Below are 27,415 nucleotides of genomic sequence, written 5' to 3' on the forward strand. Positions count from 1 at the left end.
CCCGCAAGCTCACCATGTCGGACCGGCCTTGCTCCTACAAAGTGGGTGAGTGGCGAGCCCCGGCCGCCCCGCGCGCTCCCCCGGGGCCGGGCCGGGAACGCGGCCTCTGCGGCCGCGGCGGCGGATCCTGCCCGGCGGGGAGCCGGGCCCGAGCCCCCTGCGCTGGGGCAGCGGCCGCGGGGAAGGGGCGGCTCGGGGGTGCCCGGAGGGGTTTCCCCCGCCGTGGTGCCGCTCTCCGGCCCCGCAGCCCCGGCCCTGCCCCGCCGCTGGAGCCCCTGGCGGGAACGGGCTTTGCTGCGAATGCGAAAGTGTTTCCCGGCCCGGGACCTGTGATTCACGTGCCCTGGAGGTTTTGGCGGGTGTTTTTTGTGGAGCTGAGACTCACAAAGAATCCCGATTTTTATAAAAAATCGGGTGTTCCTTGGAGGCTGAATTCAGAGAGAAGAACGTTCGTCTCTAAGGCTCAGATTCATAAATAATTTACCCTGGAGGCTCTGAACCCAAAATACTGCGGGATATTTTTTTAAGCAGCCCTGGTAAAGCTGCCGAGCCCTTAAAGGGGTAAGATTCAACCTCCTCTTGATGTATTTGTTTCCATGGTCCTTCCATTGCCTGTTTTCAGGCACTTCTCAGACCCTGGTTGTTGTACAGTCAGCTCTAACACGTGCAATAGCTTCAGTGGCCCCAGGCTTCATCCTGCAGCAAAATGCAGTTAGCCTGTCTGTGTTGAACCCGCCAGTCTGACTCGGAGTCCTGGTGTTCCCCAGTGCTTTAAACGACCCCTGTTCACGAGGTAGGTGAAAGAAAAGCATCTGACCATGATCTAAGTGGAATCTTCTGAAATCTCTGAAAGAGCAAACTGAGTAAGAGGGACAGTGGGTTGATGCACGTGGGCGTTACCTGTCTGACCCCTGTGTTTTTAAAGCTGGGGTCAGACATGGTGAGTGTAGTAGCCTGTTAGAAGCCTCTCTTCGTTTTTTTGCTGAATTTCTACCTTTGTAAAAAAAGATCTGTAGTAGAAGACTGGTAACTAAGGTAGTAACGTAGCCTTAAAATAATTTCTGTGCATCCAAGGGGGTAGGACCTGCAGCTTTGCTTTGAGGAGGGGGAAGGTTCCCCCGGGAACCACAGCTCCTGGTGCATTCTCAGGGAGCATTCTGCCATACAGGCAGCCCCTCCCCACATGCAGGTCATTACTGTGGAAGTCGGTCCTCTATAGGAAGTGTTGGACACTTGGGCAGTGTCTTTAAGTGCTCAAGGCTGTGGCTTACTGAATTAATGGGCCTCAGGATGTCTGTGCACTAGATCACAGCTGATTAATATGCTCATGCAGCGTGCTTTTTCCCCAGAGGGGCTCTTAGCTTTGGTCTAAACTCATTTGAAAGCCTTTTACAATAGTAGAAAAGGAGGGAGTGGCTGCAATAGGGTCTAGTTTTCCCCCGGCTCTGCCTCCCAGCTGTTGCTGGGTGCTCAGCTGTTGCAGCCAGTGCCTCCCCACAAGTGTGTGAACGGATCCCAAGGTCTCAGCTATTTAAACTCTGACAGCTGTCCTGCTTCTCTCGCAGCTGACATCAGCCTTGCAGACTGGGGTCGCAAGGCCATCGAGATTGCAGAGAATGAGATGCCAGGGCTGATGAAGATGAGGGAGATGTACTCTGGGTCCCGGCCCCTGAAGGGCGCCCGCATCGCCGGCTGCCTCCACATGACAGTGCAGACAGCAGTGCTCATCGAGACCCTCATCGCCCTGGGGGCTGAGGTAAAGTGCTGAGCTTCCCCTTCAGCTGCTGGGTGATGCCCTGCTGGGGTCACTGCTCCTGCTTGTATAACACCTTTGGGAATCCTGGCTGTGCTTTTTTGGAAGAGGCTGCAATCTCCCAGTGGGTGGATTATGTCTTCTCTCCTTAAGCACACAGTGTGTGTACTCTGTGCATCTCTGGGGTGTGGTGCCCCCCTGGACAAGCAGGACCTCTGAGTGCCTGTTTGGGCTGGGTGGGTGGGTGGCTGCAGCAGCTCCATCAGCAGTGTGTGCAGTGCCCACAGTGCTCCCACACAGCCCTGCTGTGCTGGGGCATGCAGTGCTGCTGCTGGCTTGAGCCACTGCCCCCACCACAGATTAGCCTGTATTAAGAACCACGCTGTGCCCTGGTAAAGTCAGCAGAATTTAATGAAGCTCTCTGAGAGCTCATGCTGCCCTTGAGCTGTGCAGGAAAACAACAGGGATGCAGTGTGGCTCAGGGATTGAGGGCTGGGGACTCACTGACTTTGAATTTGGTGCACATGTGACTCTGCACCAGTTACTCTGGTCCATATTAAAGCCATTTACAGATGTGTCCCATGCCTGACTTGCTGAATGAAGTCCAGACCTCACGGCTGAGTGTTCACTGTACAGGGCTGAAGAGAGCCAGGCATCTGAGCACTGCTTGTGTGCTGAGCAGGGAGCTGGCTGGAACTCTGATGGATTGTTGAGTTTGTGTGTGATCTGAAATTCCTTTTTCCTGAAGTTTAGCTGCCTGAACTCAGGCTGCCCAGAGGTTCCCATCCCTCCCTGGGAATGGTCCAGAACTGAGCAGTGTCAATGCTGATTGAAAGGCACTGGGAGAAGAGGAAGTTTCCTCTGTAGCACCTGTGGCATTGCCTCAAAAAGAGGAGGAAGCAGTAGGTGTGGACACTTTGCCAGGTCAGCCAAGCTGCTGTGCAGGTGTTCCTCAGCCTGGTCAGAGCTGTTCCATGGTTGCAAGTAGTGCAGTGCTGAAGGGGAGCTTTGTGGAGGTACAGTCTTGGCTTTGTTCCAGCCACTCTGTGTATGAAATTCTTGTCCTTCCACAGGATTTGAAAGAGAGCAGTAGCCACTGAAATTTGGGAAGCTCCTTGCTGCTCCTGTTGGTTGCTCTGTCCCAGCATGGCTGACCTAGGCAGCTGTATGCTTAGTTCAGCATTGCCAAGCTGCTTTAGTCTGAGCACAACCCCAAATCAATGTCCTCCCTGCAAGGAGGTGCCTGCAGGGATTTGGTTCCTCTCAGCATGTTGTGGTTGTGCCTTTTAAGGTGTGTGGTGCTGTGTTAGCTCCTTGTTGTGATGCTCTCTATTCATTTAGGCTTTGACTCGAGTTAGGATTCAGCCCTGGTTCATGTATTCTACCAGAACTGTGGTGCCAGGGAGGGAGGAATGAAGCTGATGAAATCATACCCTCTGTAGTGAGGATGTAGCTCACTGCAGCACAGAAACCTTGGTGTTGCTTTTTTGGCTGGGTTAACAAAGGCAGAATAAATAATCTGTGCCTCGAGAGTGTAAGTTCTAAATTTATAATAAAAATGCATCCTCTTCATAACCAGTGGCTCTGAGCCCATCAAGTGTGCCAGTTATTCAAGGATCTGTGTCACAAGCTGGTGTTACAGATCTGGGAGTGCAGAGCTGAAGTGGCCTGTATCGGTATCAAGCTTGAAGTGTAACACTCTATAGGTATTACAAAAACCCAGGTGAGGAGATGCAGTGCTTAAGGTCATGGTTTCAGTTTTCCTGTGCTCTTTCCTGGTGTGTTTTCACTGGCAGGTGTTGGTTGTGTAGGCTCAGATGAGGTGGGTCCTACTGCAGCCCTTACTTTGAAATGTCATTGCTTGATGAGGTGGGGTGTGTATCTGCAAACAGGCTGAAGGATTGTGCCTTATTGCCCCCTCTCCTCAAGGTCTGCAGCCAATGAACATGAAATACCTGCCAGTCAGCCCTGTGGGGAGCAGAGTGGGAAGTGTCTGTGGCTCTGGGATGTGGTGGTTGGAGCTGCAGTAGGTGTGCAGATCCTTTTCAGTGCAATTCAGCACATGCTGTTGCTTTTCCAGGTGCCTGAGCCTAGTTATGAAATCTGTGGAATACACTTAGCTCAGCTGGAAAAGCTTCCATGACTGGAGCACAGAGTGGGAGGTGGGTGAGCATAACCTTGGAGAATGCCTGTTGATTGAGTGTAGTGTTTCAGCTGCATTTCTGACTGTTGTCAGTGCCAGCAGGTGTGTTGCTGCATGTCCATGTTCCTCAGTGGACACTTGCTATGGGGCTGTTCTGAAAATCTGACCTTTAGTGACCAAAACTTTCCAAACCCACCCTGCTGTGCACTCCTGAAGATCTATAGCTGAAGTATGCTCTGGCTGTCTGGGAGAAGCACTCATGAGCAAGGAGATGGCTGAATAAGTGGCACAGCTAAAGCTCCCTTACGTTCTCTCCCAAAGTGATGTTATTTTCCCTGGCTCAGTCACACACTTAGTTTTCACCTTAATTTCGCAGAGCTACTGAGAAAGGCAGGAACCTGCACTAATTTCTTTCTGCTCTTGCTCCCTTTCTAACTCCTGTGCGTGGTAGAGAGTGCCTGATATCTCAGAACTTTGTTCAGCAAACAAAACTTGGGTTGTTTTCCAGGTACAATGGTCAAGCTGCAACATTTTCTCCACGCAGGACCACGCTGCAGCTGCTATTGCAAAAGCTGGTGTCCCTGGTAAGTTATCCATGTTCTAGTTTGGCTCTGAGTTGGACTGTACTGCCTGTTCCTGCTAAATCCAACTGTGTACATATCAAGCTCTTCCAAACAAGCTTCAGGATAGATACAGCCCATCCGAAGCACTGGGGACACTTGATTCAGGCTGTGTTGCATCAGCCTGTGCACAGCACTCCTAACAAAGGCTGTGGCAGTGCCTGCCTGTATCTTACATCTCTAAGCCTGCTCATTAAGATGATTGAATGGGCTGATGATTAAATAAATGGATTGGTGTGTAGGTGTGTGTAGTTGGAGATGTTTTGTGCTTTCCAGCAAGTTCTATGCTGAACAGGGGCTGGGGAAGGGAAGTGAAGTGAACTGCCATATGCTCTTCACGGTGCCAGGGGCAATACCCAAGGTATTTTTAGGCTAGAGCTGGCCCAGCTGTGTTCCTGCCTGGTATCCCTGAAGTGGTGTATCAGGATGCTGCTGTCTTGTTACTGTCACCTTGCCATGAAGAGCAGTTCCTCAGGGATCAGTATAAATACATTAAGCTGTCTGCTGTGTTGCTCAGCTTAAGGACATGAAATCCTCATGGCTGTGTGCTGGGAACTGCAATACCTGAGCCCAGGTGTTGGCAGAGGCTAAATCTGATTTCTGGCAGCCTGGTTCTCTGCTTTGGGAGGTGTCTCTCATTTCTGTTATAATTAACTATTGCCACAAGTCTTTCCTCATTTGTGGTGCATTCTAGGGCAACAAAGTGGTCCCTTCATCAGCTCCTTTGGCATTGCCAGCTTCAGGCATTGCCTCTGCCTGCCTCTGGCATGGGATGTCAAAGGGCCAGGGAGCACTCTCTAGGTGTTAGGTTATTGTTTTCCTCACTGCTCTCAAGACCCAAAACTCCACTGAAGAGCCTTTTACAGGTGGAGTGTTTGTCTGAGTGTTTGACCTCTGCCCTTGGTGTCCTCATTTTGTGGAACTTGCTCTTTTTGTTAATATTGCACTTCACATCCTGAATTCGAGGCCTTGGGGGAATGCTGGTCCTTTGGATACAGTATGAGATAATGATGCACATTGCTTCAGAAAGGGCAGTTGCATGATTGGCTCTTCTTGGCTCCAGGTTAGTTTTCTGTGTAAACAGTGAAAACATGACGATTCAGTCAAATGTTGAGGGGTGTAAATAATGTGCCTAATATATGTTTGAGTGCCACTGAGGGTCAAGTATAGCACGGAGCCTGTACAAATGCCTGGAAGGACAAATCCTGCTAGACACAACATGCCAGTGGTTGCAGCACCTTGCTGGGGCTGGATGTGAGAGCAGATGAGGCACCTCAGCTTGGATTTTAGTGCTGTGCTAGAGAATAGAATTTAAACTCAGAGTTGCTGAAGAGTTTATATTCTGCTGCTCAGCTCATGCTGTAGTCTGGTCCCTTTTTTCTGCTGTGCTAGAAACTGCTGTAGTTGTGTTTTCATTTGTCTGTACCAATATGTCCAGTGGCTATTTCTAATTCCTGGTAGCATAGGATGTATTAGAGGAGCCAGTGAGGTGTTGTGGATGTGAATCTGCTTTAGTGTACTTTGCCTTCTCTCTCTTAACCTGGAAGAAGAATGAGAGCAATGAAGTCTCAAAATTTTGACCATGTTTGTGGCCTGGAACAAGAGGCAAAGTGATTTAATCTTTGCTCATTCTGAGATCTTTTTTTCAGTACAAATGTCTTTTCTGGCCTGCAGGCACAGATAATCATCTATCTGTTGGCTGCTACTGAGAGCTGCTGATGAAATGTTTCTTTGGCTGCTTCACTACATGCTGAGTAAGAAACTGGCTAATGGTGTGTTTGTTCCCATGTAGTGTTTGCCTGGAAAGGGGAGACTGACGAGGAATATTTGTGGTGCATCCAGCAGACCCTGTATTTCAAGGATGGGCAGCCCCTCAACATGATCCTGGATGATGGTGGAGATCTTACCAACCTGGTTCATACCAAGTACCCACAGCTCCTGAAAGGTGATTGTGTTTTGTTTTGTCAGTCACAGCTCTGCCTGGGAGGCTGTTTGGGAGTGTTTCTGTAGGAATTCCCTGCTGGTGGAAAAGGGATGGGGGAAGAGGGACAGGCATGTGCAAGCAGGCTGGGAAAATTGCTTACAGCCCAAGACCAGAATCTCTTACCTGCAGGAGCTGTTTCCATCTCTGCTCTGTAGTACATAAGGCCCAGTGACCTGTCCTTTTGGCCATCCTTCACTGTGCCCATTGCCTGAGACTGACCAGTGGTTCTGCTGTCTTGCCAAAAGCTTCCTGGAAAAGGGCTGCATTCTATGATTGCTCAGTGTCTGTTTGCAGTTAATATCTTTAACATTAATGCATTTCTTCCCCTTCCTCTTGGTGCAGCTCTGGATGAAGTCATGACAACCTGTAGCCTTTCTTAGAAAGGGAGCAGTTTTCTACCTTAAATACTATAAGGCATTAATTCACCCAGTTTGACAGTGAAGATGCTGGTGGAGCCAGGGTTGGGACTCTTGCTTTGACTTTCCTTCAGTGCAAGTTAGTAAAACTGAGAACAGGCTGTTGTTGCTGGAACATGTTTATGTAAAAGATTTATGTGAAGGGAATTTGGCATGACCAGGCTGATCTGTGCCTGGCAAGTGTGACAGACTCTCCTTAACCCTGCTGGTGTCCATCCCCTGTGCTGCAGCAAGCCATGGGGCCCAGTGTTGCTAAAGGCATCTGGGAGTGAAGAAAATTGGGTGGTGATACAGTGGGGTGTGCTCATGTTCTTGTCTGTAGAGCTGAGGTTGCTGTAGAAGCCCCCTGGATCAGCTCTTCTCTGACTCTTGCTCTGCTTTAGGAGGAAGATGTGGGGAAAAAATCTGAAGGGGGCAGGCTGTGGGTAGGGCTGTGTGAGAGGAGGCTGGGGCTCTGCTCCCCATCCATGTGCTCCTGGGGGTAGGAACACCAGGAAGAGGGGAAACTTTCCCTGTGCCAGGCCTCACTTTCTCCTTCATCCTCAGCCTGATGCCACTTGTAATCCAACAGTCAGCATCTTTGTGTTATTTAAACTGTACTGAGAGGTTTTCATTGGTTTTTGCTCAGCCATGCTGGGCTCCTCTCTCTTCCATTGAAACTCTTGTGCTTCCTGGGTTGCCCCTGTCTGATGTTCATGACCTCTTGCTTTTCTGATGTTTTTGGTGCCAAAGAATACCACAACTGATCATGCCTCTCTGTCTTCCTGGCACTGTAAGAGGCCAAAAAAGGCATTTTCTATGTTCCCACTCTGTTTTGCAGGGTTGTTTCCCTGCCATGCCCATGTAGTGCCTGTTGATGTCCCTGTTCCCAGGGGTCCTTGAGCTGAGCTGCTTTCACACTTCCAGCCCTCTTGCTTTCTGCTTCTTTCTCCCCTCCAGCCCTTTGCTCCTTCTTGCTTGTCTTTGTGCTCCTGGTGTGGAAGGGACCAGCATAATATGGTGCAGTAGGGCAATGGCTGCTGAACTGTCTCATATCTTGGCATCCATCTCTATCTGCCTCTGATAAAAACATCCCTACTGTCTGGGTTTACTTCCTAAATTCATAGGAATGGCTCTTCCTCTGGGTTTTCAAAGGGTGTAGGCAGGATGTCATACCAGTCAACATTTCCCTTGCCAAAATGTGTGGCCATCTGCACTGGCTGTAGTTGAAAAGCCTCCTTGAAGCAGTTCAGGAAGTTAAGAGTGATCTCTGTAGAGGGTGACAGACTTGATCTGTTTTACCTACCAGTCCATTGCTCCTTGGAAACAGCAAAACTTCCAGAATGGGACCCACTGAGTAGAGTCTTGATCTCATTTATCTGAGCTCTGTCTTGAGCCCTCTGCTGCAAAGTCTGCTTAAATGGAGCTGTGTGGCAGCCATTTTTCTGTTATCTTCAAGATGATAGAGGCTAATATATCCTAAGGGCTTGTGGGGATATTTGACCTCTTTGGTGAGAGGTAGAACAAGAGTAACATTAGCAGAGTATGTACAAGTGTGTTGATTTTGAGCACAGGAGACATTTGGGAGTGAGGCAGCTCAAAGTGCCGTTTAAAGGCTGGAAAAATTTTCTGGGCTGATTTCAGAGGGAATTGTCTTCTGTGCTTCAGCTGCTTCTAATTTAAATAGTTGAGTCCTAGTGTGCAAATAACAGTTGCCAGTAGGCCTCCTTCAGCAAGCAGATGTGTTAAATACCTGTGGAGCTGCTCAGCAAGCTTCCCCTGTCCTTAGTGGTGCCTGCTGTTGGAGGGCAGAATGGTCTTTGTACCACTGGCTTATTCCATTCAACTAAATTCCCTTAATAGCAAGATAAATAAAGGTGGGAAGAGAGAAAACTAACACTGAACAAAGGAGAAAATCGTGAGCTTTTGCAAGGGAGGTCTCTTGCATCTGTACAAAAGTCCACTGTTGAGAAAGGATGGAGAAGACTGGATCATTTGTGATCCAGTGATTCATGTTTGATTCATGTTTACTCATTTCTTAGGTCAGAAGTACAGGGGGGCAAAGCAGGTCTGGGTGCTTAGCAAGGCTTTTCCAGTTTAGTCCAACCTTTTCCTTGCTGAATACCCTCCATTCCCCAATCACTTGAATCCCTCAGGCTTTGAACATGAAAGGTGTAGGCAGCACTTGGAGCAGCTGCAGTGGTTTAGAGGCAGCTATAAATGTCACCTGGGGCAGCGTTCAGGTGGCCTTCAGAGAGGGGAAGCTGCTGGCATACAAGATGGGAGGTTTGCTTAGTGCCATTTAAAGGTAGTGTGCTAAGCTCAGGAATGTCATCTGGAGAGCTCTGGAAGGATGAAGAGTGTGTCTTCCAGCTGCCAGACTAGAAGAGAGAAGGCAGGTCTGAACTGGAGGTTCCTGCCGTGACCTCCCACAGGTTTCCTTCACAAGGGCATGGATGTACTTAATCCAGGCAGTTGGACCACAACATCAGTGCTTTTGGGAGGCTTACTACAGATACTCCATTTCACTGTGGATGAGGCAATGTTCTTTAAACTGTCCTGTCCCCTCCAAGGAAACTCTGAATATGCCAAAGCCTGGATGCATTCCCTGGATGCATTCCCACTCAGGGGAGTGGGGTTGTCTGGGGCTCTGTGCTGAGACATGGGTTGGGGATCAGTTGGCCTCATCACAGAATGGTGTGGGTTGGGAGGCACCTTTAAAAGGCCATCTTGTCCAACCCCCCTGCAATGTGCAGGGACACCTTCAGCTCGTGTTGTTCAGATCCCTTGAATGGTCCCAGGGATGGGGCATCCACCAGCTCTCTGAACAACCTGTGCCAGTGTCTCATCACCCTCATTGTAAAAAAAACCCAAAATGTCTGCCCTGTATCTAGTCTGAATCAACCCTCCTTCAGTTTAAAACCATTCCCCCTTGTCCTGTTGCAACAGGCCCTGCTAAACAGTCTGTCCCCATTTTACATGTCCACTTCAAGTACTGAAAGCCTGTGGTGACATCTCCCTGGAGTCGTCGTCTTCTCCAGGCAAATCCAGCTCTTCCCTTCTAGTGGCATTGGTCTCCTTTCCTTTCTGTGCCACGGAGTGCTGGTGTCTCTGCCTGCTGGGCTGGGGAGCCATGTGGAGGTCTCATGGCTCCCTCTCAGGCTCCACTGAGGCATCTGTCCAAAATCTGGTGTGAAAACCACGTTGAATTGCAGCCAGAGGCTTGGCCCGAAGGTGCTCTTGGTTTGTGTTGCTCCTCTGGGCTCGGACCAGCTCACAGCTGGATTTTTTTTATTTTTTTTTTTTAAACAGAGGGGGGTGGGTTTGGACCAGACTCAGCAACTGTGTGTGACTGCCCTGGGAGGGGGTGTTGGGCTGGGGGGCTGTGGAGGCACCGCTGGGCTGGGCTAGGACTGGGGAGGGGCAGTGGAGGGCACTGCTGTGCTGGAGATCAGGGACTGAGATAAACTTGGGATTCCCCTTCCCTCCCTTTTGCCCTGCTGCCCCTTACTGGGGGTGCCCTGGGCTCTTGGCAGCTGTTGCCATCCATGACTGTTCCAGCCAAGCAGATGAATCCCAAAGGGTTGGTGCAAAGCACCCTTCCTGCCTTCCCCTTCCTCCTGCCTTCTCCTGCCTGGGAGGCACAGCACCCCTGGGTGCTGGAGGGTGCAGAGGTTTGTGGCTCAGAAACACATCCTCTGGCCTTCCTTGCGAGCCTGTGGTGTTCTTGCAGGGTCCTCAAGGAGCCTCCCTGGAGCCTGCAGGCCCCTGGGCTGGCTGACTTCTTTGTCCTCTGGGGGTAGAACCAGCTGCCCAGCTGGAAAGACCAATCACAAAATCCTTTAGGTTGGAAAAGACCTTTAAGATCGAGTCCAGCTGTTCCCCCAGCACTGCCAAACCAGGTGCTAACCCATGTCCCCAAGTACCACATCCACATGTGATCTTGCTGCCTTTGTCCCTGCCTTGGGGCTGTGCTGGTGCTGTTGCTCCCAGCAGTGATGGCTGTTCTTGTGCTGTTCAGAGAGGGGATTGTCCACTCACCCTGTCCTATAAATTTCTCATGGGTCTTGGTGGGTGGGGAGGTGGTGACACTGGGACACTTCTCCTCTGTGCCCAGAATTAACAAACTACATTAATAATTTGGGGGGGTTTTGCTGGGGGGTTGTTGTTAGTTCCCTCTTACTCATCCCTAAACTGATATTGGCTGTTGAGGTGTGTGGGCTGGGCTGTGGGCAAGGAGCTCTGCCAGTGCTGCTGCCTGGTGATCTCAGGCAAGTCCTTTGGCTTCCCTGCTGTTACTTGTGACATTTAAAGGGTAGTACTCACCTTTTTGAAGTACTAGGAGGGCTGTGGATAGAGCGTGGATGAAAAAAAGATGAGTGTAGGAACCGTGAGTAATTACGTGTTATATAGTGAGGGAGATGAATTAAGAAAAATGACATGAAAAGGGACAATATTTGTGTCTGCCTATGTGCACTCACATGACATAGCCTGGGCTTCACCTGCTTCACCAGTAAAAGGACATGAACAGAACAGTTCATGAATGTTGTTTATTTCTTAGAGTTTTTCTATCGAAATGGCTGTAAAATTATTTTCCTGATGAGCATCCTGTCAGTCTTGTTCCATGAGGTCAGTGGGAGAGGGTGTTTGCCTGGAGGGGGCAGTGTCTCCTCTGCAGAGATTCCTGTTATGGGTAGAACTTCATAGGTTTCATAGCTCCTCTTTTTTTGTGAATCTCAATCAGCTCTAGATTAGTGAGTATCCAGATTTGGGGGGTGTTGGCTGTTTAAGCAGAGCTGAAGGAGATGACAACAGGAGGATTGGGAATGGTGAACTGTGTATTTGATTTTTTTTTTTCCCAATTGATCCAAGTGCTTTAGTTTTAAGTGTGGTTGTCTGGGTATCATCTCCTTTCAAGCCACTTTCTAGAATGGACTATGCTGGAAAAACATCACTGAGGTGAACATCTTGTCCTTTTTGCAGAGGATTATTTTTTTTGAGAAAATAGATTAGAGTGGGGAATCTTTCTGGTTCCTTGATCAAGAACTGGTCCCTTTCTTTTTTTTCAAAGAGTATTTTGTCCTGCTGTTTTTTAATTGCCTTGTGGAGGAAGAAACTTGAAGCTCCAAACTATTGTTTGAGAATCCAAATTAGGGTTTTCATCTCTTCCCTGCTCCCTGCCAAGGGTTTGTTTAACTTCAGGCCTCTGGAGGATGCTCCCAGCACTGGTATGTGCTGGTTTGCAGCACCATTAACTCCAACTGAGGTGAATCCTTTTACTCTCCCCACAGGAATCAGAGGTATTTCAGAAGAGACAACCACTGGAGTTCACAACCTGTACAAGATGAAGGCCAATGGGACCCTGAAGGTGCCGGCGATCAACGTTAACGACTCTGTCACCAAGGTGATGCAGATGGAGCCTTCTGCCCTCTTCTGCTCTCTGATCAGCTTGGGGTTGGGATGTTGTCATTCCCATGAAAGTCTTCCTTCTCATCCTGGGTTATTCTTGACCTGGTGCTGAACAAATTCCCACCATATCCTTGAAGTGAGCCCATGATGTCTCTAGTGGGATGTGCCATTGCAAATGCCCCGTTTTCAGAACATCAAGGGCTCTTTTGCACATAAGGACATGCATTCTTCTGCTTTTTAATGATGTGAAAACCCCTTTGGGAATCGTGGCTCCTGGGGCACAGTCAGTTCCTGGGGCAAGGAGCCTGTCCCCACTCTTGCATACAGAATTACAGAATGAATTAGGTTGGAAAAGACCTCTGAGATCATCAGGTCCAACCTATGACCCAACACCACCTTGTCAACTAGACCGTGGCACTGAGTGCCATGTCCAGTCTTTCCTTAAACACCTCCAGGGACAGTGACTCCCCCTCCCTGGGCAGCCCATTCCAATGTCAGGTACCAGCTGGAAAAGAGAGTGGGACCTGCATGAGCTTGTGGCTGGTAAAGGTTGGTTGCTCAGCCTCTGGCTGATCTCTGTGAGCAGCAGTTCCAAGGACAGGGCAGGAGGTGTTTATCCCTTGCTTAGCTTTGTTACTGCTCCCCAGGATAAATCGTGGGGGATCCAGGAGGAGGTGGAGTGCTGTTTGAAGGGTGCTGGTGCTTTTTGGCTGCAGGTGAATTACGGTGGGAATTTCAGGTGTATTTGAGGTTTATGCATCTCGATGGTTTTCAATCCAGTTGCTGAATCTATTTTGAGTTCCCACATGAACATTTTCCTGTTGGGCCTGGCAGTTCTCATGGGCTGCTTGGCTTGCCTTCCCTGCAGTGCTGTCTGGAGAGCATCTCCTTTCTGCTCACTAAGATGCATCCAACACTTTTATTTCCTAGCTAGTAGGCTGGAATCCAGTTGATCTTGGAAGAAGCTTGTTTCTTTGACATCCTTTTCACCTAGATTTGTGCCTCTTGCATAATAACTAACTATTAGTGTAGATTTGGAAATCCAGATGTTCCTATAAAAGCCTGTTGAGTGGATTTGGGTTGAGCTCACTTTATTCCAGTGCCAAAAAAGTGCTTATTTTCAAGTACTGTTTGGTGTTTATATCGTGCAAGGTTTGTACTAACCACAGTTGCAGACCTCTGGGAGGATGTGCAACTGAGCTGACATTCTGCTCTCCCAGTTTTTGGCAGTTGGTGCCAGGTTCCTGTGCTAGTATTTGGAGAGAGAAGGCAGGCACCAGCCAGCTCTGTTCCTGCCTTCTACCACTCAAATGTATTTTTGGGGGGGACAGATGTCTGCATCCAGCATGGGAATGCACAGACACCTGGAAGGCTTGGATTGCAGTCAGTGATGAGGAATCAAATCTGACCATTCTGTTTTCCTCCATAAGAAGGCTTATACTGCAAGGAAGATCTGATAGAGGAGTGGGAAAGAAAATTGCCAGCTGGCACTAGCTTTGGAGTTTGAAGGATCAGCAATACAGATTTTCTGAAATAATAATGGCAGATGTGCCAGTGATAAGACTTAGATACACTGAGTCAGGGACTTCTGGATCTGAGGCATAAGTTGTTTTGCTCTAGTCCTTGGCCAGCTCCTGAGACTGGGAGTGACCTGCTGCTGTTCCTTGCTCAGATAATGTGTTGGAGGAGGAACAGCAACGGTTTTAAATGTGGAGTTTGCATTTATTTTTTATTAGAAAGACTTTACAGTTGTAAGCTGTAGACAGAAGACCAAACTGTAACATCACCTGATGTGGCACCAGCTGCAGGGGGGGGTCCCATTTGAAAGAGCAGTGCCCCTGCTCACAGAGAGCCTCAGAATGGTTGGGGTTGAAGGGACATTAAAGCTCATCTTGTTCCAACCCCCTGCCATGGACAGGGACACGTTCCACTAGACCAGGTCGCTGCCTCTAGGTATTTAATCTTAAGATTACCTATAGCAGACAGTGTTAAGTAAAAAGGATTGGTGCCCTAAGGCTGTAGAAGGCCCAGGCAGGCTTTGAGACCAGAAGTTTCCTGTGAATGGTGAACATTAGTAGCCAGAATTTTAAAAATTCTTGACTTCTGTAACTCTCCAGATAATGAAATCTTTTTGTACAGCTCCTCCTCCTGGTCAAAACAGAAGGCCCAAGGAGAAGGAACATCACAAAAATAGTACAGTGATGTGTGTTTCTGGGTTTAGGAAGGTGTTCAAGTGGTGAAGCAGTGTTTGACATCTGACTTAGCAGGGCAATTTTAATTTGAGAGTCTGGCTGTTAATCTCATGTGATAGTGTTGCAGCAGGAGGATGTTGTGTGATGGGGCATTAGGAGATGCAATCCAGGGGTTCCTGATTGCACTGACCAGTATTGTGAATGGATACTTGCTGGATTTTCCTGAATCTGAGCAATAGTGAGGCCTTGGCAGTGTTCTTTGTCAGCTCTTCACAGGGGAAGATGCAATTTTGATCTTCTTGGGCTGCAGGAACCAGTTTCTTGTGATTTATGTGGGCAGCTTGCTGCTCTGCAGGGTGCATTCTTGCAAAGATAAGGAGATCTGCTGGTGTGTTTTGCCTGCCTGTGGCACTCGGTTCAGTTCACTGTCTGATAAACAACAGCAGAGAACTGGTGAACATCTGGTTAGGGCACTCAGACCTACCTCTGTGTACAAGAATTGCTTGTGCTTTTACTTGATAAATTCAGGTTACCAGTTACAAGTTTCTAACATGTCCAAGCCCTGCTCAGTAGAGAGGATGTATTTGTGAAATGCTTTTTACCTGGGATGTGTCAAAACCTGTGTCTGGTATAACTCCATAGATTGAAACTGGATAAAAAAACCCATCAAACCAGGTTACCTTCTTCCCATCCCTCATGGTGGTTAAAATATTTAGCTGACTCTCAGCCTCCTTGCACGTAAGTCCATTTTCTTTCCGTAAGGAAATTTCACTTGTGTGCCTTTGATCTGTTCTGAAACTGCTCCTTTCTCTTCCTCAGAGCAAGTTTGACAACCTTTATGGCTGCAGAGAGTCCCTCATCGATGGCATCAAGCGTGCTACAGATGTGATGATTGCTGGCAAGGTGGCAGTGGTGGCAGGTTATGGGGACGTGGGCAAGGGCTGTGCCCAGGCCCTGCGGAGCTTCGGGGCCAGAGTCATCATCACCGAGATCGACCCCATCAACGCCCTCCAGGCAGCCATGGAAGGTGAGGGCTGCAGGAGGGGCAAGGATTAGGGCATCTGGTGGGCATCTCTGCATGTGGAGCAATAAATGAGAGCTAGCTGAGAAGGCCTCAGCCCTGCCTCTGCTGAGGTAGAGTTGAATCCATTTTAAGTGCGGGAATTCTTTCCTGGCAGTTAAGGAAGGAGTTTATTACTAGAGGCCTTGGAGATGTGTTTGGAGTTAAGGATTCAGACCATAGTGGGGTAAGGCCCCATTTCATAATGCTCTAAGCCTGGTTTTGAGGGGGTTTATTATCCTCAGTTTGGGCAGCTCCAGTGTCCAGTGTGGGATTAGACTTCACTGGAATATCTCCACATTAAAGCATCAGGCCTTCCCCTCAGTAGATGTTTGTGGAGGGCAATGCCATGCTCTCTGCCTTTCCAGCTGTGCTCGTGGCATGCTCTGGAAGCTGTGCTCCTTCACTTCTGTGGATGCCTCATGTAACTGGCCTTCTTAGTACAGTTTATCCCATTTCTGTTCATACCTGAGTAGAACACGCAGGTGCTGTGGGTGCACTTTGCTTTGCAAACTTCACCCCTGAATCCAGTCTGTGTGCTGTGCCAGACATAAGATGCTGAATGTATAGTTCTACAGGTTAGAAGAGGTGAGGGATGGATATTTTCATGATACTTTGGTATTCAGCAAGACAAATATGCCACTACTTTGCATCATCCGTAGATCAGCTGGTTTTGCTCGTAAATAAGACTTTTTACTTGTTCTTTCTCTGTACTTTTCTACTCCTGGGATTGTATCCCACTTGTTAATAAATACTGGTTGTTGGGTAAAGAAATAACTTTTTCTCATCTCAGGTTATGAAGTTACAACCATGGAGGAGGCCTGCAAAGAGGGCAACATCTTTGTCACCACCACAGGCTGCACTGACATTGTGCAGGGCAGGTATGGTCAAGCCACTTGCTTTGGTGAAAGCATACCTGTACAGTTAGATTTGAGGTCTTTTTAATGTAATCATAACATGTCAGGAGTATGGTGAGGATGAGCACACAGTCTCACTTCTGGACATCAGAATTTAGTGTGAATTTAGTGAGAAATTGGGCCTTTGGTCTTTCAGTTCTGTTGGATATTGCACCACTGCAATTGTTCCTGTCTTATGGCAGGAGAAACAAGAGGGATAGATAGAGACTTTTGGAGAATGAGAACATCAGGGCTAAATTCTGTGTTAGGTCAGATAAATGTGAACAGAAGAGGAGGCAGGTACAGGTTGAAAGTAGTTCCATCTGTGAGTACACATAACCTTGAAACCATCCTGTTCTCAATGAACTGCTCTGCAGTGTTTTGTTACTGCTTCTTAGATCTCAATTTATAGCCCCAACTCCACACAATCTCCTTCCTTTCTTTGCCATAGGGATTGTATATGTAATGGAAGATCAGATTAGATGGGAGGAGATAAGGCCATTAGTCCCTAGAAATGTAAAACTGCTGGAAACTTCAAAGTCATGGAGAAAATGAGTTCTGTGTAGGAAGGAGAATAACTGCAGGTTTTGACCAATTAAACAAAATAGTATTATTTTCCATACTGGGGAAAATATAAGTTATTACATCCTTGGGAAATGTCCTTCCCTAGAAGCCTGAGGGTTTTTTCCAATAGACTTCCCAGACCCACACCTTGTGAGAGTCAAATGCAGTCAGTGATCCAGGCACTTGTCCTTGTCCCTGAGCAGAGCTATGGACCAGAGCATCTGCTGCTGGAGGAGGAGGAGGACATGTTTTTTGTGTGTTGACTTCTGATACAACTGTTTTTCTTTTGCAGGCACTTTGAGCAGATGAAGGATGATGCCATAGTGTGTAATATTGGCCATTTTGATGTGGAAGTTGATGCAAAGTGGCTGAATGACAATGCAGTGGAGGCAGTGAATGTTAAACCTCAGGTGAGACAGCCCTTGCCAACCTCTCCTCCTAGAGAGGAGCAGTAGCTGCTCGGTGTCTGGTGCCATCCAGTGCCCAGGTGTTCAGGGTGGTCTCTGGGGAGAGGTGCCTGCTATGGAGGCATCTTTCTCCATGTGCTCCTACTTCCTTGGCAGAAGGAGCCAACCCCTGAGTGGTGATTGTGTAGACAATTAATTGCATTGAGGGAAGTGAGCTTTGCTGTTTGGGGAGTGGTGAGGAGGTAAACACATGTGATTGCTTTGATAACCCTGAGCTCAGCTTCAGAAAGCCAGTTAGGTGATGAATGCAGAGCACACCATCAGAGACCCTATAACAGCTTAGAACTGATTGCCCTGGGGCTGATCTGATTTTCCTCTTGGGAAGCTGCTTGCTCGAGTACTGCTCTGCACCAGAACAGTCTTGGTCCTGAGGGGATGTCCTTTGGGATTGTGTCAAGGTTTGAAAATATTCACACCTCTTTGTTTTCAAAGCATTTTTTTTTTTACTTTGGCATTCAAGCCTCAGGAAAGCTTTTCTGGAGCTCTGCCAAACTCAGACTTCTCTTCTGGACTCAGTGGCTTCATTTTGGAAACCTGTGCAGACCAGAATGTGTGGGCAGAGCAGGGGAGATGTTTTATCCTTGCTCAGCTGGCATTCCCACCATGTGTTTACTTTAAGCTATGGCTGTAGCTACACAAGGAAAACAGGGAGATAAAAATTTCAGCTTTCCAACTGTGTGTCCTAAAGCAGAGAAACAAAACTAAACTAGATCAAGACTGTTTTGTAACACCAGCACTGAGGAGAGGCCATCATGTAAAGCAAACCAGGCTTTATCTGACTTGGCATGGGACTTGTGGTGACCTTTTGAAGAGTCAGTGTGCTTGCTGATAGCAGGATTGTGGGACAGGTTTTCTACTTTTTAAAAACCCACACCCAAACTTACCTCTTAGATCTCAATCTGCCCTTCCAGTTTTCTTAACTCCCCTGTGGCTTTTTAGCCACCCACATCATACTCTTACTAAGCAGTTCTGAGAGGCTTTTCAGTATCCTGGGACACTCTACATGCCCTCAACCAGGTCTGAAGTTACACCCTCAGGTTCTCACTGTACAAGTTTGTTCTTGCTCATGCCCTTAGTGTGGAGCTGACTGTGCTCAGCAGCTCTTGCCACAGAGGAGCCCACAGGTGCTTTCTGGTAGCTCAAGTTGTTTTAAAACTAAAACTGGGACTGCTTAAAGAAATAAACATGGTTGAATGTTTAATTAGATGTTAATATGGTATCATACATGCACAGAGGCAGTGATCCCTTTTGCTTTATGTGCTCTGCATTGAGGAGCCAGTCTGTCCCCCATGGATTGGGTGCAGTGGAGTCCCAGGTACGAAAACTGTAACAAATTTCCAGTTAAAAAAAATTACCATTCAAAAAAAGATGGAAATGGGGTCGAGGTTTTCCATGAGGATTAGTGCTGAAGAAATCCTACCCTGACCCTCTGTTCCAAACTGCTGCTGTCACGAGGAGGTGATCAGTGATGCAGAGGAGATCCCTGCTCACAGCACGCAGCTCCCCACATGCTGGGGCTGCCACAAGTGTGGTTTGCCTGGAATTCCTTAGCTGAAGTTTGACAAAGGTGCCTCTGCCAGCCCTGGGTGAGCCATCTCTGTCTCTGCTTGATGCACAGGGAGCTGGAGCTGAGAGGATTTACTGGGGAAAATAGCACTGTACCCCTGGGCTCTGGTACTTCTCCCTGCTCACCTACTGCTTCCCACTGGAGATGGGATGTGCCTAGAGGTAAATCTGCTCTTCCCTGGCCATTCCACATGCTTGGAGCTGTTCTGAGGTGAGGGTGGCCTGGACATGTGTACATTGCCCACCCCAGTGAAAGCTGATCCCTGGCTCAGGTTAGTTTTGACTCCTAGCAGTGAATCTGGAGCACTGGTAGCTGGTTTGAGTCTCCAGTTGCACTGTTGCATTTGATGCTGTATTTATTTATAATATTAATGTTACACTGTGGTAGTGGCATCCCCTTGTGCTCCATTTTGTGTCTGGATTTCTTGTCCCTAAAGACTTCAGACCTGCAAGACAAGGTGGGGAAGCACCTGCTGAGTAGGTGTTACATGAACAAGTTTTGTTAAAGAGCTTCATTATTTGGAATTTCCCTTCTCTGTGCCTGGTTGCCATTTTGGCTGGGCAGTTGAGCAGCAGGGGGCTAATACACATCCTAAAACCTTCCTCATTTCAGAAGGGGGGGGAAAGACAGGACTGAGAGGCAAAACGTGACTTTAGGCCCCCAAACTCTGTGCTGGAAACAAGAGGTGTTGAGTAGGAATTTACTGCAACTGCTTCACTCTTCCAGGACATGCTTTAACTTTGGATTTAGAAACAGGCTCCCAGGAGGGAGGTCCTGCAACTTCTGTCCCTCACCCTGTACATGTGTTGAGACCATTGCAATAATTGCTAGAATTGCTTTCACACTGAACTCTGGGAAGGAAATTACTGGTTTGGCCATTGCTCATTTCTCCCTTTTGTTGCTCAGATTCATTAAAGGGCCACTTCCATGGTCACATTGTCCCCAGTCTTTTGAACACCTCAGGGGGAGGTCAGTCTTCTCTTTAAAGTGTAAAATCCTGCACTTATTTTAAGGATAACACGTTTCCATCAGGGTGCTGGGTGAGAAATCCTATATTATGCCAAGTACTAACTCTCTAAATACTCTCATTTTTATCAAGACCTGGCAGCTTCTTTTCTGCATCCTGTAGCAGAATGTAGTACAAGAGCAAAAATCCCTCACTCCTATGGAGACATCTGTGTCTTGATTAGAGGATTAATGCTTGAGCTGAGGGTTGTTGGACTTCAGCTGCAGGTTCAGAGTAGCCAAGAACGTGTCCAGCATGGTGGTTTAGGTACCACATGGTCTCCATTTACAAATGGTGATCTGGTGTAAGAGATGTTTAATGCTTGGGACAGAAAAAAACCAACTTATTGTGCCATTTGACTCGTGTTGCTTTTCAAAGGACAGTTAAGGGCTACTCAGCTGTGTTTGGGAATTAGGGACTGACCTGTAGCACAAGCTCAACTCCAGAGGGGAGGAAAGGGTCAAGGTCAGTGAACTTTGGCTCTGTAAATGAATAATTCTTGTTTCATGGAGTGGAGGGGAAGTGCAAAGCAGCCAGCAAGTCCAGAGCAAGCTAAATGCTGATGGGGAAAAGGAGAAGGCGTTTGAATAAGCATGGAGAGGAACTTACTGCTTGGATAACTTCAATTCTACTTCTGTAGCAATTTCTTGGGCTTATGAATCAGCCTATTATATACCTGTGTGAGAGATGTGTTTCCACAGTGCTGACTTGAGTCTCTTGTGCCACTACCTCTGTGTAAAGGCATTAATTTGCTTTTTTCTCTCTTACCCTGTACACTGAGTGGTTCCTGTCAGAGGTTGCTGAAGGTATGTGGTCCATGCACAATCCAGCAGCTGTCCAGGGGCAAGTTGTGTGGATATTACATGGATATAAGATTTTGACACCTTTAAACCACCCAATTCAGACTTCAAAAGCGAAATGTGACTTAACTGTTTAACTACCTTGTAGTTGAATCTGTAAATATAATGTTTGGTATAGGTAATATTGTAGCTGTTCTCAGGGGTTTTAGTGTTGTTCTTCCCTCTTCATTTTGTTGATTCCTCCCAGAATCTCCTGATGGCCTTTATGTTATTTTTTTGGGTGGACTGAGCACTGTCACTGGTCCACACTGGAGAATTAGCATCCATAATAACTACAACTGCCCAGGGAGGATCATTCTTACCCTGCCTTGCTGTGTGCTTTTGGGCAGGACTAGTTAAGACTTTTTTGGGGCTGCTGTTTGAAGTGACTACTGCCTGCCTGTGTTGTGCTGAAATCACAGTCTGTTATGTGAACCCAAGGAATAGAAAATAGTGCTTGGGATTGAAGCATAGCTGGGACACAGACCTGCTCTGAAGGCAAAATACCTGTTCTAAAACAATGGGTTTTTATTGATTTGTTCTTGACATCTCTGCTAAAATCCTGCACAAAGATGGTTTCTCAGAAGCTGGTGTTGTTACAATTAAAGCTTCATCCCCTGTGGCTTCTGACTTACAGATCAGAGCTTTAAGGATAAAATTGAAAATGCTGTGTTTAGCTTAATAGTAAATAACTTTTAGTCTCTAAAGTATAAATACAACTGTGAGGAGAGACCCTTTTAAGCCTTTTGCAGCTGCTGTGCTGTGCCAGCAGAAGATAAATGGTCTGAGGCATTAGGTTTTGTCAAAAGTTGGTCTTTGATTATCTTTCAGGTATTTTCAAGTAGTGCTCTGTTTCCAAGTGCTTGGTGTGACATGAGCAATAAATACCAGTTAATACTGAATATTCTTGTGACTTATAGGCTATATTGTTGTTTCATTAATTACTTTAATATTGCAACCCCCTACAGGGTGGAAGCAGGGGGGAGAAGAGCTGTGAGAGGTATAAAGGAGAAGCAGAGTTAACTCCACCGTTGCAGGTGCCTGGTCTGGCCCAGGCAACTGAGGCACACGTGAAGTGACATGTTTGTGTGGGACTGTCACACAGATGTGCCTCCTTAGCCCACCTGAGACCTGACTGTGTGTGCAGAGTCCTGCAGTCCCCAGGGCAGCCTGGAGAGGACCATGCCTTTGGTCCCCCAAGAGCAAAGGGTGGTACCAGAAGCCAGGATGGCAGTTTATTGTGTGTATTGACCTTATGGAGGTGGAGGGAGTTCCAGGGGACCTCCAGCAGGGTGAGGGCTCTGCCTCTTCCCCTGGCTGAAATTCGGAGGCTCTGGACTGCTGCATGCAGGTCTTCCTTCTGCCCTGTGTCTCCACCCCAGCTGGCACCACTGGGCACATCTGAACTGGGTTTTACAGCTGGCTGGGGCAACACAACGTGGCAAAGCCAGAAGACTTGGATGGCTGGTTAGATACGAAGCCGATGCCAGAACTGACGTGCTGGGAAGTCCAGGAGAGCTCCAGGCTTTGCCAGCACTGCCTGGAATCGAGGGAGGGGTGTCCCAGCTGTAATTCAAGTGTCTTGCAAGCCCGGTGCTGAGCTGTGCTGTGGGAGGGTGGCCCCCAGGCCGTGCAGGTCCGTGCTGTGTGTCCTGACAGGGCTCTGCTGTCCCCGCAGGTGGATCGGTACAGGCTGAGGAACGGCCGGCACATCATCCTGCTGGCCGAGGGCCGCCTGGTCAACCTGGGCTGTGCCATGGGCCACCCCAGCTTCGTCATGAGCAACTCCTTCACCAACCAGGTGCTGGCACAGATCGAGCTGTGGACACACAGTGACAAATACGCTGTTGGGGTCCACTTCCTGCCAAAGAAGGTGAGTTGGAACGGCCAGAGGTGCTTGTGAGGAAGCCAAATTCAGATGTGGTCATTCAGATGTGTCTTGTTTGTGCTTGAGTCTGGTTTTTCTGCTGAATGTTGTTGTTGCAAGGAGCTTCTGTCGCTCAGAGGATGCTTTGGGCACACTGACTCTGCAGTGGGCTGTGTTTTGGGGCTGACCTGGTGTGCAGAACTGGGACTTGCCTGACCTGTGATAGGAGCACCCAATCACTTTTTGACTTCTCTGAAGTACTGGGAAGCCCTGTCTCAGGGTACTCGGAGTTTCTCCCAACCAGCTTGATCCTTCTGATTGTTCCATCTTGTTTCTTCTGCTGATTGTCAGCATTCACATCAAGCCTTCCTGTGCCTGTCCAGCTGCAAAGTGTAGTGGGGCAGAGCTGAAGCTGGAGTGACACTAAATTGCTTTTGCTTGGTTGATAGTCTGGGTCCCATTTGCACCTGAGAGAGCTTATCACAGTCCGGTCCTAAAAGCTTCACAAAATATTCATGACAGATTCCCTCATGTTTCCCTTTAAAGTTATCTCTTTATTCTTTGTTCTTGGAAAAATCTGGATCATATCATAACTCACAAATTCCTTTTAGAAAACTAACCTGGTTTTAATTTTCCAAAAGAAGCCTGAGAATTTGAGATGGTCATGGAAAAAGATGCTAGAGTTAAATCCCACTGCCTTTGGAGTACCACCAGGTGTCAGAGTAAATGTGAAAATACTTTCCATTTGGGAAGTAGAATTTGTATGTTTGGGCTTACTGATTGGGTGTTTGCTGAAGGACTTAAGCTTCCAAGCCCATCCATTAAGGATCAAGCAAAGCATACCAGAAATGCAGTGTAGGAGTGGATCAGCAACCTGGCACATAATTTTCTTCAAAGGAATAGTTTTGTTGACAGTTTCCTTGAAAATGATTGCCCAGTGTTGCTAATAAAATGTGGCTTCATCCTCTTCCTGAATAACAATTTTTAGTAAGCATACTTGAGCTGGAAGGGAGAGGTGATGTCCAGAGCAGTTAAACACAAAGGTGCATGTTAGTGGAGCATGTGGCAGTGATCTCCTCAGGTTCACACGCTGACACAACACTCTTGACCCTCTGTGCCTCACAGAGGGCTTTGCTCAAAGAATAAAGCAGTTCCCTCATCAGAACCAACAAAGAGCTTTCTCTGATAATTTTCTGGGCTAATGCCTTTCCTTTTTTTTGTGTAGTTGCTTTGAGGTCCAAATGTAAAACTTAAGAATTACCAAGTGCCTTACATTGCACTTTCTTTGACTGCAAGAACATTGCTTTGATCAGCTCCTACAAAATGTGCACACGTTTCTGCAATGTGTGTTCCTGGAAATCAAGGCAAATGGTTGTTTCCATGTTCTTGGCACCAAATCTGTCCTGCTCAGCTTTGGTTTTTAAGGTGAGAATGTCAGCTTACCTTCAATTAAATTTGTGTATATCTTTATCTAAGTCTCAAAGTCTCCAAGCTGAAGCAGCTGTGAAACAACTGGTCTCTGGTGCAGCTTGAAAACCTTATCTGGGAATTGTCTGTGACTCAGTTCCTTTTCAAGTGGGTGTAAGCTGTCTTAAACTTGCTGGAAATACACCTCTGAGAGCTTCATATGTCAGTCTACTCAACCAGACCCAATTTTTAACCCTCCTTCTGGCAGGATCTGCTAAGCTTAAATAGTTGTTTCCCTTCTAAACACAGTCCTTCCAGTTAGCTTTTCTTTCTTTCATGGTTTTCCCAAATCTGAAGTGGTGGTTGGTGGATTTCATGATGGTTCCCTTCCACATTCTTCAACCACTGCATCTTACATTTCTAATTTTGTCTTGCCCCCCTTTGGCTGTGCAGGCTCTCAACAGATGTTGGCAGTTCCACATTTCCCATTAGGAGCAGGTTGAGCTGCAGTGAACTGTACTCTGAGCAGATGCAGCTTTTTACCTGGTTCACTGCAGTGGGATTACTTCAGAGTAGTGGCTTGTTACCATAGTCCCTAGGACTAGTTATTGAATCATTTAGACCATGCTGGTTCCCAGAAGCTGAAGGTTTGGCCCTTGACTGCTTTGTTGATTTACTGCCCTTCAGATACGTTGCCATCTTTCACATCTCTTTAACTGGTATGGGGGAAATACCACCAATCTCTTCCATGCTGCTGGGGTTTAAACTTACATCTGTTTCCTTAGCACTGATTGTGTTTTGCAGGAATTACAAATGATCCAGCTTGTCCTCCTGTTGTAACTCAGCAGCACTTGATCCCTACTTGTGCTGTCCTTTGTACCTTTGAAGATCCTCTGTGGCTGTACATCCTCCTCTGACACAGCAGCTCCTTTGCCATCCTGTTGTTTGTTTTCTGACTCTTCTGCTCCTGGAGCACTTACCTGTCTTCTAACTGTACCCATTTCTCAATCTCTTTGAGTTTGCACATCTTCCAGGCACCTCTGGGATAAAGAAGTTTCATCAACATTTCTAACCCTGTGTCCTTCAGGCCACCTTGGCTTTATTCTTTATGAAGACAATGCCAACAGATACAAGTATTGCTGAGTTAGTGATTCTGGAATGGATTTCTGATACGTGTGCCCCTGAGGTGGTATATTTGGAAAGGAAATGCATTTTTTTCCAGTATTATTAATACTTTTGTAAGATGATAGTCCATGATGGTGTGTCCATGTGTCTTTGTAGAGGACGCACGACTGGGCCTTTATTATTCTACCAAACTGCATATTCTTATCTCTAAATAGTTGGATCTCTGTTCTTTGCTTGTTGGATGGATGTGAATGTGTGAGATTGAAATGGGCATGATTATATAAAGTTTTGTCTCACTTAAGCTTAATTTGATTTCCCTCTAAAGCACAGGGCTCTTGCATGTGAATGCAGTTCTGTGCTCAGAGCAGGGATGTTGGCAGAACAATGTGTTGTTGAGTCCCCATTAGAGCTGCTGTTGGTTTCCACAGACTCATTTCTCACTGTTGACCTGTTCCTGGACTAATAGGACTGTGTTCCTCTGATGTTCCTGTCCCTGTGTGTTGTTTTGCAGCTGGATGAAGCTGTGGCTGCTGCTCACCTGGACAAGCTGAGTGTGAAGCTGACGAAGCTGAGTGACAAACAGGCCAAGTACCTGGGCTTGTCGAGGGATGGGCCCTTCAAGCCAGACCACTACAGATACTGAGCAGGTGGCACTACCCAAAGACCAAAGTGCAGGGATACAACCTTCCAAAGCTCTCGTGTGTGCTGGGCATCCATCCTCCTCTCAGTGCTGCACAACCCCTTGCCAAGGGAGCTCCAGGGCCTTGGTAGTGGAGGAGGATCACTGACTCCTGCAATTAGAATTGGTCACTTAGGGTCCTATGCACCTTTTATTGGCTTCTGATGTCCCAGTAAGGGGAGCAGGACAGAAGATGGCTAAATGGAAATGTGCTGTCTGGTCATACAGGGGGCTGGCAGCTTTGAACACTCACCGCTGCGGTGGGGAACGGTTCCTGCAGGTTGGTGCTTTCTGCCCTGCCCTGCTGCAGTCAGATGGATCCTGTTGGGAGACTGGCAGTGTCAGGCCCCTCTCCACAACTGCCCTAGCTGAAGTGCTTATTATGAAACTGGTTGTTTGGTCTCCCTCCTATAAAATCAACTTAACTTCCTACTCAGAGATTAGAGCTGGAGTTTTCTTCTGGGTTAATTTACTCTCTCAATTTTGGTCAGAACAAAGACCCTTTTGTGCTTCTTCCATACTAACTTGAGGAGGGTGAGGCAAGAGAGACTTTTTTAGCAACCTTCTGGTGTGTGGTGAAGGGCTGAGAAGCCTCTGAGGGGATGGTTGGGTTTAGGGCCCTTGTTGGATCCTCTGCAAACACCAGCAGCACACTGCTCCCGCCAACATGACTTTTCTGAGTTGTCATGTCTGCTGAATCATGTTTGTCACTGACTCAAAGTGCTTTTATTAAAGATCTGACTGTGGCCTGACTTGTTTTGTACAGTGAGATGCTTTGGGGTTTGCCATGGGTTTGTTCACCTTTGTGTGATCCTTAAGCTGCTGAAAATGTTTAATGTGTCCCCCTGGGGTGTCCTCAAGGCAAAAGCCAATGCTGTGCATCTTGTACTGGAGCTGGGAAAAGCTACTCCTCAGGTTATTGAAATATTTGCAGGGCTGAATCTTGCAGGAAAGTTGCTCTTCCCCTCTGCCCACACAGATTTATCTCCATATATGTCATGGAAGTCCTTTCTTGTTGCTGTCCTCTTCAGTCAACATTGCTCTGTAGACCACCTCTGTTTCTGGATGTAAGAAGATGAAAGGTTTGGAATGAAGTTACAAAATGTTTGGAGTTCTCAGACTGGTGCCCAAGCCCCGGTGTGATGTCAGTGAGCAATTGAAATGTGGTGTAGAGTGTGATCTGTTGGGAGGAGGAAAAAGGAATGAGCAAACAAGGTGTTGCTCAGTATGCAGCTTTTTTCATTGTGTTGTTTTGCACTGACCTCTAAAAAGCACCAATTTCAACTGAATTTGGGTCCCACAGAGCCACCATAAAATATTCCATAACCAGTAGTAGGGATAATCCTTTTAAGTTACATCTATACAGTGAGTTCCACACAGACACACACACACACACACACACAGTTGCAGTACAATCCAAATGTAGCTGATGGGCCCCTTGT

General features: G+C 47.5%; 1 protein-coding gene across 2 annotated transcripts; it reads left to right on the forward strand.

Moving 5' to 3' along the window:
* Positions 1–26,725, forward strand: AHCY (adenosylhomocysteinase). 2 transcript variants are annotated; one of them, XM_029964937.1, is made up of 10 exons: positions 1–45; positions 1,566–1,756; positions 4,405–4,480; positions 6,309–6,461; positions 12,187–12,299; positions 15,316–15,523; positions 16,350–16,437; positions 17,309–17,426; positions 22,574–22,768; positions 25,806–26,725. In XM_029964937.1, the coding sequence occupies exons 1-10, from the start codon at positions 15–17 to the stop codon at positions 25,935–25,937; spliced, it is 1,305 nt and encodes a 434-aa protein (XP_029820797.1). In that variant the 5' UTR covers positions 1–14; the 3' UTR covers positions 25,938–26,725. The 2 variants fall into 2 exon arrangements, with proteins under 2 accessions (XP_029820797.1, XP_017941174.1); XM_018085685.2 differs by lacking the exon at positions 1–45 and adding an exon at positions 682–793.
* The last annotated feature ends 690 nt before the right edge of the window (positions 26,726–27,415 follow it).

This window comes from Manacus vitellinus, unplaced genomic scaffold (assembly GCF_001715985.3).
Source record: "Manacus vitellinus isolate BGI_N305 unplaced genomic scaffold, ASM171598v3 scaffold_85_pilon, whole genome shotgun sequence".
NCBI lineage: Eukaryota > Metazoa > Chordata > Aves > Passeriformes > Pipridae > Manacus > Manacus vitellinus.

Bases quoted from the DNA above. Each gene is read 5' to 3' on its own strand.
- AHCY (XM_029964937.1), top strand. From the start codon at position 15: ATGTCGGACCGGCCTTGCTCCTACAAAGTGG. The intron at 6,462-12,186 runs GTGATTGTGTTT...CTCTCCCCACAG, and splicing joins GTACCCACAGCTCCTGAAAG to GAATCAGAGGTATTTCAGAA. The intron at 15,524-16,349 runs GTGAGGGCTGCA...TTCTCATCTCAG, and splicing joins CCTCCAGGCAGCCATGGAAG to GTTATGAAGTTACAACCATG.